Raw genomic sequence first — 13,668 nt, forward strand, 5'->3', positions numbered from 1 at the left:
AAGGACAATGATTTTTTTTAGGTAGACTGACAGTTACATTTTCTAAAGAAGGTCTTATAAACACACCTAATATGAAAACATCTTCAGTTAACACGGTTCATCAAACCTTCAATGGCAAAATATGTTAAGGTAGCATGTTGGGTCAACAATAAACACATACTTGTTATGTAAAACTGGATTTTTGATGTTAAGAGTTTAAAATCTCTCACGGCATCTTTATTCTCAAGTAAGCGTGACATTTTGGATCAATCTGGAAGTGTGGTGATGGACAGATCAGATGGGATAGGATCCAATTTCTGGATTAAATATATGCTGTTTTAAAAACCTACTTAAACAGTTTTAAGTTGAAAAGGGGATAAGTGTACTTCATCACCCTGACTATTTGGCTTAAATAAACTGTGTGTTGCACTATTTTATTTTTATCATACACAAGGTCACATAATATAGTGGGGAGGGAGCCCTTGATTCTAGTACAAACTTGGTAACTTAATATCCAAGTCATCCAGACAAACCGTACTCTCACTGGGGCTTGTTTGTCACATTTGTTTAAAAAGTAAAACAAGATTTCAGAGAAAAGGGACAAAGTTTGACTAAATGATCTCAAAAATCCCTTCTAGCAAAATTCTGTTAGGTTTGGTAAAGGCCATTTGAATTCAAAATGTAGATCTGTGCAAAGTGAACCAAGCTGCTATTTTACTTGTGAATCAATAAGTTTAATGCTAAAACCCCCAAATCCCCACAAAACCAGCACCCGCCCCCCCAACCCAGCTTTAGCTCTAACATTAGGAATTCAAATTGGAGTATTTTTAACCTCTGGAGTTTAAGGAAGCCCAATTGGAGCCCCTGCCTGCACTTTATAATTTGGCTAATTTAAGTCATAATACAGTTTCATCTTTGACAGCAAAATCATTTTACTAATACTTTTATGCATGTAAAGAATTACTTCTAATTGGAGACTTTGTAAGTACTAATGGCATGCCAGGTAGGAAATGACAGAATTTTATCCTTCCTTGAACTGCTTTTCCCTATGAAATACAACCCCAGCTGTCAGAAATACGAGTTATTACAGATCCCCTCAAAAGGCTCACCTAAAGAAGGCTGCCAGAGGGGTTGCACTAGAAAATAGAAAAATCAATCCCTGATGAAAGCAAAAGAAGTCCCCAAATTGGCAAAAATAAAAAAAAAATAGAAAAAGACCAGTTATATTAATCATTTAGTTATTCAAGAACAGTATGGAGATGGAGAGATGCTTTCCTAATGTCTCAAGATCAGGGTGGTTTTAGTCATTTCCATGTTGGGGTGTTTCTTGTAAAAAATAACTTTATGAGGAAGGGCTCTAAGAAATTCCAGCTTTACCGAGCTTTGCAACCGTACTGCTCGTTATTCCGGGATAACATCGAAGATGTAGTAGCCAGTAATTAGATCAGAGCATGGAAAATCGGGGAGAGAAACTGGAAGGAATCGCTTTTTTTTTTTTTAAAGGAAGTGGTCACTGAGTGGCAGAAAATCCAAGTCAACCACAGTTTCCTTGTTCGTGCTGCAAAGGGATGGGTCGGGGGAGGGTCCAAGAATAGGAAGGGAAAACTCAGGTGAGGTCTGGGAACGGGCGTGGGAACAAAGGTGAAATGAGCCAGCCTGGTAGACGCGAGCTGCCTCAGGAAGGGCTCAGAGTAGGCCCAGCATCTCGCAAGGGTGAGTCCAGGTGAGGGACATGTTACCTAGCGCTGCTGGCGGGGAGCCTGGGATTCGCCCGGGCGTGGTTCCCGCCAGTGCCTCCTCATCGCGCAGCGGCCTACTGGGTGTCAGCGCGCAAAGTCGCAGCTTAATCCTCACTCCCGCTGGATTAATTAGGGCCTCTTTAAAGCAGAAAGTTGAGCCAGGGCTTCTTTCCCAGACACAGGGGCACCGGGAGGTCGACACTCCTCCTGCCCAGCCGGGCGCTCCTCCGCGGACACTACCGGGTCGAGGGGATCCCGCGACTCGTGCCTCTCCAGTGAACTCCGGCTCCCGCAACCCCAGCCGGGTTCCTGGGACCCTCTGGTGACACTGGTGGCCAGTAGGGTCACTGGAGTCAAGCCCTTGGCCCGGGCTGCTTCACCCGTGCCCGTGCCCTCGGTTCGCGGCCAGCAGTCAGGGCGCGGGGCGGGGCGCGCCCGGGAGGCCGAGGCGGCGCGCTATTCCTGTCACTGTGAGCTACCGGCATGTTATGTGCGGCGCCCAATCACGCCTTTGACCCGCCGCTCTGACCTGCGCCCTCCCCTCCCTAATCCCCTCGGCTTTCAGTTGATCCTCTGCGCGGAACAAGCTCACCCCCTCCCCCCACCACTGCCCCGTAACCAGTTGTCCCCGGCCTTTGCGGGTGCCCGCAGAACCCGTCCTCCTCGTCCACCCCGAGAGGTCAGAGTCCTCGCCCTGCACTCCCAGGACGCCGCGTCTGCGCCGTCGGAGATCCAGCACCCCCCGAGTCCACCGCAGCTCGGTCCTTCCAGGTGATGGTGTGCGGCCACCGCCGCCCCTGGCGTGCAGGTGTGGGCTCTCCACATTGGGCCGGGGAGGGGACTTTGGGCAACGCGCTGGAAGCCTCCACAGTCGTGGAAACCAAGCCCCACACTCCCCGGAAGCCTCAGAATTCCGCGCCCTCCGTTACTAGGGACCTACGAAAACCGTTTCCAGACTGGATTTGCTCTGAGAGGGGCACTGGGCGATCTGCAGGTCTGGATGAAGGAGCCCTGGGCTTTAAACTGAACAGGCAGAAATGGGCCCCTGCTAGGGGCTCTGTGGCTTACGCCGGGGTCCCGGGAGTGTCGTGCCCTGGGATGCCTCCGGCCCTGCCCAGCAGGCCTCTGGTCCCGCCAGGCTGCTTCCAGTCCTGGGCAGAATGAGTTACTTCCTGTCTTACTGCAAAGCTCATGGCGGCGCGCTGCTCACCGGCTACCAGGCCCTGCGCGCCGAGGGCTTTCTATGCGACGTGACACTGGAGACCGAGGGCAGCGAATTCCCGGCGCACAGGTCGCTCCTGGCGTGCTCCAGTGACTACTTCAGGGCCCTGTTCAAGAGCCACACTCAGGAATCTCGGGCGCGCGTGATCCACCTGCACGTGCCATCGGCAGCCGGCCTGCAGCGCCTGCTGGACTTCATCTACACTGCCTGGCTGTCGCTTTCCATGGACACTGTAGAGGACACTCTGGAGGCCGCCAGTTACCTGCAGGTCACTGAGGCCCTGGGGCTCTGTGGGCGCTACCTGGAGCGCCAGCTGGCTCCAGAGAACTGCTGCTTCGCCGCCAACGTGGCGTCGCGCTTTGGCCTGGCTCACACGCTGGACGCGGCCGAGCGCTGCATCGTGCGCCACTTGCGGGAACTGCTGGCGCGGGGCGCGGGCCCCGCGGGACTGCTGGAGCTCAACCCTACATCGCTAAGGGCTGTATTGGGTGCCCCCGACGTGGCGCGGGTGCCCGAGGCCCAGCTGCTGGGCCTGGCGTTAGCTTGGCTGCGGCAGGAGCCCACTACTGAGCGCCTGGCACACTGTACAGAGTTGCTGGAGCATGTCCGCTTTGGCCTGGTTCCCGCCGACGTACTGCGGCGCGTGTACTCGGGCTCCGGCCTCGTGCTGCCCGCCCGGGTCAAGGGCCTCATCATCCAGGCCCTCAACTACCACACGACGCCCTCCCGCCAGCCACTCATGCAGGGCGAGCAGACCAGCATCCGGAGCCCCCAGACTCGAATCTTGTTGGTGGGGGGGCGCAGGGCACGGGAGGTGGTGATTGAGGAGGTCGTGGCCCCGCAGAGGGCAGCTAGGGGCCGGGTCGCCGCCCCAGAGCCCGAAGAGGAAGAGGAAGAGTTGGAGGAAGAGGAGGAGGAGGAGTGGGAGCTCACCCAGAACGTGGTGGCCTTCGATGTGTACAATCACCGCTGGCGCAGCCTCACGCAGCTACCCACACCACTGCTGGGGCACAGCGTGTGCACCGCGGGCAACTTCCTGTTTGTTCTGGGTGGGGAGAGCCCTTCCGGCAGTGTAACCTCTCCCCTGGCCGACAGCCCGCGGGTAGTCACGGCCGAAGTGCACCGTTACGACCCGCGCTTCCACGCTTGGATGGAGGTGCCCGCCATGCAGGAAGCGCGGGCCCACTTCTGGTGCGGTGCGGTGGGAGGGAGGCTCCTGGCCGTCGGCGGCCTGGGCGCGGGCGGTGAGGCGCTGGCCTCAGTGGAGATGTACGACCTGCGTCGGGACCGCTGGACGGCAGCTGGGGCACTACCGCGGGCTCTGCACGGTCACGCGGGGGCCGTCGGGGACCGCGGTGTTGTGTACATCTCGGGGGGCAAGGCAGGGAGAGGCGAGGGCGGAGCGAGCAGCCTCCGGGACTTATACGTCCTGGGCCCTGAGGAGCAGGCTTGGAGTAAGAGGGCACCCATGGGGACCGCACGTTTCGGGCACCACATGGCAGTGCTGCGCGGCGCTGTGTTTGCTTTTCTGGGGCGATACGAGCCCTTCTCTGAGATCGAGCGCTACGATCCCGGCGCCGACCAGTGGACTCGGTTGCGGCCGCTACCCTACGACCGCTTCTGCTACGGGCTGGCCGTGGTCGAGGAGACAGCGTTGCTGCTGGGCGGCCTCAAGTGGCGGGACTCGCGCCAGGTGCCTACCCGCAACGTGGTGGGCTACGACCTTGACTTGGACCGTTGGGAGGACATCGGCTGCGCGTTGCCCTGGGCCTGGAGTGGCCTGCAGTGCGCAGTGCTGCAGCTGGCCGAGGGTGGGGACGAGGAGAGGGAGGGAGAGACTGGAGAGGTGCTAGATTTAGTGCTGGGCTGAATGGATCAGTCCAGTTTCCTTCCGCAATGGAGGAGAAAGTAGCGCTTGGCTAGTCTTACAGAGCAACGGACAGGCTTTTTCTAAGAAAGGGACTCTGGGAGCAGAGTGGCTTCTGAAGGTTAACAGGCAAACAAGGCCTTGAGCAAAGAGAAACATTTCTCCTTGAGCTAAGAATGGGAGACAGGGGTGTTCAAATAGGAGGCTATATGAATCAACTTCAGTGAGCTGGTGAAATAAAATTTTTAGAAAGGCTCACGCAAGACTAGAAAAGGACTTTCACAAATAAAATATGACCTTATTTTCCCTCTTACAGTTAAAGTGTTTCCCTAGGTGCAAAACAGTGATTACTTATGTGCCAAAAAAGAAAAAAAAAAGGCCAAAAAATGTACCACAGGAAGCTTATACAAAACTCAGAAAATTGTTGGTTATAAAGGCTGTAATTAAGTCCTAGGAGATGGCATTATCTGAATAAATAGTGAAAGGAGAGTGCCTTGGTTAAATACCATGAAATCATTGTAGGGGGAACTATGATTTTATGATCCGGAGCCATGGTTTCAGTTCTGCTCTGATGGTTTGATATAAATATGGAACTGAGAGGGAAAAAAAATCTTTAAGCACTTTTTTTTTTCCTCTAGAAAGTATCCTAAAATTTTTCTGTCACCGGTGTCACCCTAGGCTGCTTTTGCCCTGACTTTAGACAGCTCACTGGTTTTAAGTCACATTTCATCAACCCTTAGCCATAATAATCAGGCTCCTCTGGTTAAGTGGAATGTCTAACCAAAACAAAACAAAAACTGATTTCTTTCGTACTCTTAAATGTTCATTCTGCAGATATACTGTAGATTATATTTGTAAAAAAAAAATTAAGTTTTGGTGGTTACCCCCACTTCCCCCAAAAGAATCACAGAGAAAAGAAAGAGGAATAGGTAAAGTTTTAAAGTTTGTGTCAGGTAAATGGGAAACCAGCTTGATTTTTCAGGGTCTTAGATAAGATACTCATATACACTGAACAGGTGCTGCTTTTGGCTTGTATCACCAATGAGGCAGCAAAGTTAGAACTCGAAACTGGGGTGGGGGGTGGTGGCTGTATAATTAGGTCACAAAGAAATGTGGTAAGGACTTTGCATGAATAAAGTAGGTGCTTTATAAGGATTCATTAAGAGCTGAATTTATTTGACTTCAGTTTACAGTACTGCCTCTCTCCTAGATTTGAAACGAATGCAATAAAATGTACAGATATTATATAGTGTTAAAAGGTCTCTTTCATGCTAGGCTAGCCACGAGTCTTGCCAAATTCATTAGTTTAATTTTTACCATTTAAAACAACAGAGCTGACTTTACAAAAGTAAAAGCTGCTTAGTAGCAACAGAGCTAGTCTTCCCATCAACTGCTTGCTGTTTACAGGCCACAACCTGGCCACTGTAAACATGACACATCCATCAGGTACATATATTTTTAAGTGAACATACACATTTGGTCTAGTAAACATCAATAAGTCTAAACACCTGTAACAAGCACACTTCATTTTAGGACAAGAGGTTTTTTTTTTTTTTTTTTTTTTTTTTTTTTTTTTTTTTTAACATATACAAAATCCCACAAATTTAATGTGCGTCAATATCCATGCAGTAAATAAATGTTTTTACAAATAGAGTTCTTTGTAAATGATAAAAATATTACACTGGACCCAAAATTCCATACAAACATTAATACGTGATTTCTCATCCATTTTGACTAAATATAGGATTACTGAAAATGTGCTGTAGAAAGGCCACTCTCCTGTACAGTTGTGCAAAGTCTGCAAAACGATAGTGATTCAATGGTGGTTTCAAAAGCAAAGAAAAAGATCCCCGCTGTGGAGTTTTTACTTTCTCCTCTACAGCAAAAATATTCACTGGCATATATCTGAACTCTTAAAGATGAAAGTACATTCACTGAGCTGTACAGGCAACAGTATAAAGCTGATTAGAAGTAGATTTTAGGATATAGAATAGTAAAGGAGGTTCCCTTTCTCCTCCTGAAAAAAACAGCAAATTGTGACTTGTACGTTATGCAGCCAGACACTAAAAAGCAGCACAGTCATTTTCATGCTGTGATCACTTTCAAAAACAAGACGCTTATAAATGGAAATATATGAAGAGGACTTTTTCTTAACTTCATCCACTCTACAGAACAATTCATGAAGCTAGGAAAAAAACCTCTAAATTGTTTCTCTCATAATTCAATGTGACATCTCTCCGAATGACCATCACCCGCTTGCTCCTTAGTAGGGAAGTACATTTTTATTTTTCAATGTTGTTTTTTTGTAACACACATCAGCCTGTAACTAAACATATTGTACTTCCCTGCCTGAAGTATAATTACATAAGTTTAATTAGTGGACTAGGGGAAAATTAGAAACTAAGTGGAAAGTTGATTCATTTCAGTTTATACCTTGTTGTCTTTTAAGAGTTGGAGTTGGAGTTTAAAAACATGAGTTTGGGCTGAAATTTATATATATATATATATACACACACACACATATATATATATATATAGCTGTTAGCTGCCTTTCTGGGTGTGTTAAGTCAGTTTTTAAAAATCCCCTCTCAAATTCTTCTGTACACAATCAGCATCTCATCACTACAAAAATAAAGGAAGATTTAAACCAAGAAAATAAAGCAGCTCTATCTTCAATTTTGGTCTTAGTTACAAAAACATCTTACAAAGCTTTGCCCTGATACACCAAGTGTTCTCATAGATTTGGAATAATATTTCCATTAACTAGCTTTCACAAGTTAATAGACTATTAAGACGAATATTAGATACCTGAACTTTTCTTATGTCGATGCTCTTCTATTTTGCTTAGCTCTTGTATGTGCATCTACATTTCACAAAAATAAAACTACAGCATTAAACTTTGTGCAATGTTTAAGAAAATTCTTAGAACATTTTAATAAATATAAAAAAGGTTTAAATTCTTTCCCACCCACAAGGATGTCTGCACCTGAAAAAATGTGATTTACTTTTGAAGTCTTGTTTATATAAAATTAACTTAAAGGGAGAAAAGATGACCATAGATAGAAAACTGCCTTTTGTGGTTTTACTACTTGAAGACCACCTGTATTTAGAATTGTTTGCAAAAGTTAATTTTAAGTCATTAAAGACAGTTGATTTTGCACATGGTAAACATAAGCTGAGCACTGATTGCATATAAAATATACAAATGCTCATTAAAGATAGTGGTATTGTGACCATATATGGTTTGTTTCATATAGTTTGGTAACATTAAAGTATAACTTGTCAAGTGTTCCACACATTGATATAAAAAACTACCTTATATATGTGTTCAGAGTACCAGCAGGTACTAGATGGCCTGAAGGCAGAATACATTTAGACATGCGTTTCAATGTATGAATGTGTGTGTGTTAGAGAGGAAGTGATTACATCTACTTCAGAAGAAATACTCAGTGGGTCATTTGAGGTGGTATTTTGACAGATATCCAAGAAAAGGTCGAGGTACATCTGCTTCCATTGTTGGAATTCTTTAGAAGTCAAATCTGGATTGTCTAGGACTTTATCGATAATGGCTACTTCCCCTTCTCTGGCCTGAAAAGAAAAAGGAGTCAACAATTAAGACAGGGACAAAGTTTTATTCAAGTTTAAAATAAAAAGTTAATAGGCAAAACATTTAAGAAGCCCATAAGAGATGGCTTTGGATACTCACACCCACCCAGTTCTTTAGACTCACGTCCTAAGTGTACTTTTTTCTACACCCGAGGAATGCCTCCTTTTGCCCACTGTGTGGTTTGCTTTTTCTCTTTGCCTGTCCTTTTGCCCATCTCTGCTATGGAAACCTTTTTTGTTCTTTAAGATCCAGTTCAAAAGCTTCTCATTTCTTTAAGCTGTGCTTAAACACTCAGAAAAGTTTTCTTCCTCATTTATGCCCCTTTACTACTCCATCACTGCCACTGAGTACATTTGACATATTCTATTTCTTGAGTTACTTTTGCATGTGTTCTATCTCTCCTGCTTTACGGTAAGCTTCTCATATTTGAAAGAGACTGAGCATGGCCCCCCTGTTACCATAAATACATAATTCTTGCTGTGTAAATGCTATGGCTCCCTTTCTGTAGCACTGGGGGCCTGTAAGGGAGAATGGCACTCCCTTCTATGTTGGAAGCTGGGTCTCAGCTGAAGACTAAGCTTCATTTTGGTATAACTCGCTAAGTTAAAACTATCACCTGGGGAAGACGAAAATTTCCCAGGTGGAAGGTGGGATGGAGAAGTAGGGGTTAAGACAATCTGAGCAGCTCAGTCCTGCCTTTTAGGGACCCAAGCAAAGCTTAGGGAAGTGTAGAAAATGTTCTGCAGGAATTAAGGCACACACCTCTGGGCCAGCCAGAGTTGGGAGGCAAAGAAAACAGCAAGGTGCTTAAGAAGTTGGTCTGGCCTCACAGACCAGAATATGGAAGAGGGCTGGGACTGAGGATGTTGTGAGTTGCCTGTGGTGGGATCTGAGATCTGTGCTTGGTGAGGGGGACTGTTAAAATTCCAGGAACTAGACACGTCCAGGGTTGCTTGGCCAGCTGTCCTTCCCTAATGAAGGAATCCATTCCCTATTAATTTTCTGTGCCAAAAAGCATAGGGTTCTGTAGTTCATTTGTATCAATGAGGGGCATTTTTTTTAACAGTGACTTTTCATTATCTTTCTTGGCCCCAGAGAATCGAGTGGAGCATTCATGTATCTGGTGATTCATCAATACTTAGTGAACTGAACATTGGCAGTAGCCACATATTTTGTCACTGGAAGAAAATACCTTGGGGGACTCTACAGAGCATAAAAAACAGAGAAAAGGGGCTGTGAGACAGAAGGAGAGAAACAGGTCTTTAAGATTCATGAATCTAACCTGCTTCAAAATGCCTGCCTGCCTTCTAAACCAGGCAGTTTAGAACTGAATGGGGGAAGTGGAGAGGCTCTATAAGGTGGGAGGGTGATAATATCTTTGAAGTAGGATTAGTCACTGGAACTATTCTTATGACTATTATAGCACTCTCTTAAAAATTCTGCTCTTCCCAAAAGTCCATTATATTGTCCCCTGGATTTGCAGTAGTATTTGCATGACTACCAATTAAAAGCTAATGGAGTCTGAAAACTTTGCTGCTTGCTATCTGAAATTCTTTCAGGTCATTTTCTAGTTGGTCTGTCTCTTTGGTACTCACCTATATTTCAAAATTACAAAACCTCAGCAGCATGCTATGGATCTGAAATATTTCCCAAAGGAGCCCTTTGACCTTTTGTTTCCTGAAATTACTACAGCAATACTCTGATAGTTCTTTTCTGTGTGTTTTTTTTTTTTTTAAATTATACTTTAGTTCTGGGATACATGTGCAGAACGTGCAGGTTTGTTACACACGTATACATGTGCCATGGTGGTTTGCTGCACCCATCAACCCGTCATCTACATTAGGTATTTCTCCTAATGCTATCCCTCCCCTAGTCCCCCACTCCCCAACAGGCCCCAGTGTGTGATATTCCACTCCCTGTGTCCATGTGTTCTCACTGTTCAACTCCCACTTATGCGTGAGAACATGCAGTGTTTGGTTTTCTGTTCTTGTGTTAGTTTGCTGAGAATGATGGTTTCCAGCTTCATCCATGTCCCTGCAAAGGACATGAACTCATCCTTTTTTATGGCTGCATAGTATTTCATGGTGTTTATGTGCCACATTTTCTTTATCCAGTCTATCATTGATGGGCATTTGGGTTGGTTCCAAGCCTTGCTATTGTGAACAGTGCCACAATAAACATACATGTACATGTGTCTTTATAGTAGAATGATTTATAATCCTTTGGGCATATACCCAGTAATGGGATTGCTGGGTCAAATGGTATTTCTGGTTCTAGATCCTTGAGGAATCGCCACACTGTCTTCTACAATGGTTGAACTAATTTACATTCCCACCAACAGTGTAAAAGTGTTCCTATTTCTCCACATCCTCTCCAGCATCTGTTTTTTCCTGACTTTTTAATGATCACCATTCTAACTGGCATGAGATGGTATCTCACTGTGGTTTTGATTTGCATTTCTCTAATGGCCAGTGATGATGAGCTTTTTTTCATGTTTGTTGGCTGCATAAATGTCTTCTGTTTTTGTTGTTTAAGGGCACAGGGCCTGCTCAGGTGGCTTGTGTGGTGGGCCCTCTCCTTCAGTCTCCCACACACACTCTCCCACACATGGTGAGCAGGGCTCACTTGTCTGCCTCCTTTTCCAACTTCCTGCCTCTCTGCTCTCCTTTCCTCACCACCTCCTCCCCAACCTGGGGGCATATAATAAGGAGACTGGAAGCAATGTAAACACTTACAGAAATGTATAATAGGAGGGTAACATGTAAGTTGGGAACTGATAGCATAAACAGAATGATTATACAATTTCTACATGGAACACAAATCACCATGGCTTCACCCCAAATGCACTGTAGTTCATGCAGGAAACAATCATGAAATATCTCAAACTCTTTTAGCACCCACTATTGCATTCTGCATGCATCCTGTGTTCTTTTAATAATGCTAATAATTATACCACATGGTATTTTTATCTTAGAAAATCTATAGACTGAGGAATAACACCAGCCCTGCATTTTTATAAAACAATTTAAATCACATCCTGTTTTCTCCTAGAACTGAGTAAAATAACATTTAATTAGTGCTTTGAGACGTTAATGAAAAGTTAAGATGATCTCCTCTTTACCAATTTACTTATTATGACATAGAAACAGCTCAGCTTCAGGTTCTTACTGCTTACCTCTTCTTCTCCCCAGCCCCCAATTTGTATTTCTTAACCTACAGTATCTGGTAATCCACTTTAAGAATGAATCTCTTCAAAGAAATTTGTCCTTCCATTTCTTGTCTTACCTTTAAAGTGCTTTTGAGAATTCTCAGCCTGTGTAGTTTTTCATTCATTACAGGATCATTACATCTTTTTATAAATGATAGCTTGTATTCCATCTTGGTTGAAATACGATGTTCTCCTAGTGGTGACAGACTGGCCTGCTCCAGTGCCCTGTATAAATCTTGCAATGAGTCTCCTAACTTTTCTTCTCTACTTTCACCTGCAATGTCCAAAAATAAAAAAAAAGAGAGAGACAGAGAGAGAAATGAATTCATTGCAATAAAGTTATTTGACACACTGAAAATTTATTAAAATATCAAAACTATCTGAAAAACAGGATAATGAATGACTATGAAAACACTATTATATTAAAAAACAACAACAAAAACCCACAGCTGCTAGTTATATTGGGTAACATTAGCTACAGACAGCTAATTGTTTTAGAATGATCAAATAATAGGATTATTTGATTAACCAAATATACTCTTGATAGCAAATTGCCATATATATCTTGAGTCTAGCAAGTTCAAAGAATTAGAATACAAAAGGCACACAACATGGAAACAATCCTGCACATTATCTTTTAAAATATTAATGAATATCCTTTATCATTATGCTGATAAGCATAGAAATGCTGATTAATAGAGCTTGCCTGGTTTAGCAACACCGAATGAACTTATTTTTACATTTTTCCAGATTTCATAAGATTGAATGGCATTCAATGGAGCATATTTGATTAAAAAAATCTTCCAATTGTGCCATAGAGGATTATTAGGTTTCATGTGACTGCCATAGTAATGCCTTGTACATTGTAAATATAATAACTGATCATAAAGTATCAATATTCTAATTAAAATGAAATATGGGAATATGTTTATGTGCAAATATGGCATGTGCTAAGAGAAGATACTTAGTATTTGTAAGACCTGAGGAGAAAATACTCTAGTTAAATATTTTTGAGAAAAAAATGAGAGACTGGCTCAATAAGGATCTTAGACATAGTTGAACAAATAAAACTCCCATCTTGTTTTTTAATTGCCTGAACACTAATGTCATATCTTTCTCAACAATGATAAACAAAGATGAACTAGGATTTTGCTTGGAGTGGCAGATTGGAGTAGGGCTATATCATCTTTTTTTAAATAGATAGCCAGAGTCATATTTAAGTAATTATATTGGCCCAAAGAGTAAATATGGAATGTTGTTCATTCCACAATGGTCCATGTGAATATTTTAGGCTTTCTGACATAGTTTAAAAAAAAGATTCCTTAATTGGTAATGATGCCATTTAATATTTAGATGCGCCAGGCAGCAGGGTAAATGCTTAATCTTTATGATCTCATTTAATCCTCACAACAATACTAAGAGCAGATCTATTTGATCTTCATTTATAGCAGGGCAGTATCTTGCTGAAAGTCACACTTAGTATAAGTGGTCGAGCTAGAATTCCATGTGGGCAGTCTGACCCCAGAATCCACAATTTTAACAAGAATTCTATACTGCCAATTTTTTCAGTTGTCTTTTGAAATGTGTATTTAGCAGTAGATGCCAACAAATGTGAGACTCCCTTAAAATGCAGCATTCAAAAAAATTTTTAAAATGACTGTATGTAAAATTGTCAACAATGCCCAAAATGTACAGTACCTTAACCTAAAAAGATAATTTTAGGATTAAAAAGTAGCTTTATTTAGATTCCGCATTCAACTTTTGGCTCTGCTACTGAAGTTAACAACTGATGGTAGGTATAGTCATTGAGTCCTTCTATTAGAAAATTCTTTGTTATCATCAGCACATGCTATCACTAAGCCTTCTGTGATAAATTTTAACTTCTTAACCATATATCTAAGTTAGAACTATAATCTAAAAACACAAAAATCTCTTTAAATAACAGCTTTTAAATTCTCTGTTGGCCCATCACTGAATATATTCGACACCTAGAGGATTTTGAGGGATGGGGGATGGAAGACTGTAAAAAGGAGAAACTGCTTTGTG

General features: G+C 43.7%; 2 protein-coding genes across 8 annotated transcripts in view; one reads left to right on the plus strand and one right to left on the minus strand.

Annotated features, from left to right (window-relative positions):
- The first annotated feature begins 2,338 nt into the window (after window positions 1–2,338).
- KLHL34 (kelch like family member 34) lies at window positions 2,339–5,962 on the plus strand. The gene has a single exon (XM_007991265.3). It carries the CDS (start codon window positions 2,879–2,881, stop codon window positions 4,808–4,810), a length of 1,932 nt encoding a protein of 643 aa, XP_007989456.3. The 5' UTR covers window positions 2,339–2,878; the 3' UTR covers window positions 4,811–5,962.
- The window catches only part of CNKSR2 (connector enhancer of kinase suppressor of Ras 2), a 290,055-nt gene continuing 282,349 nt past the window's right edge, over window positions 5,963–13,668 (minus strand). For all 7 annotated transcript variants that reach the window (XM_073013842.1, XM_037986403.2, XM_073013844.1 and 4 more), the window contains 2 exons: window positions 11,700–11,896; window positions 5,963–8,395 (listed from right to left, as the gene is read on the minus strand). In XM_073013842.1, the coding sequence (XP_072869943.1) occupies window positions 8,180–8,395; window positions 11,700–11,896 (413 nt within the window). In that variant the 3' untranslated portion in view covers window positions 5,963–8,179. The remainder of the gene's footprint in view (window positions 8,396–11,699; window positions 11,897–13,668) is intronic.

This window comes from Chlorocebus sabaeus, chromosome X (genome assembly GCF_047675955.1).
Source record: "Chlorocebus sabaeus isolate Y175 chromosome X, mChlSab1.0.hap1, whole genome shotgun sequence".
Lineage (NCBI taxonomy): Eukaryota > Metazoa > Chordata > Mammalia > Primates > Cercopithecidae > Chlorocebus > Chlorocebus sabaeus.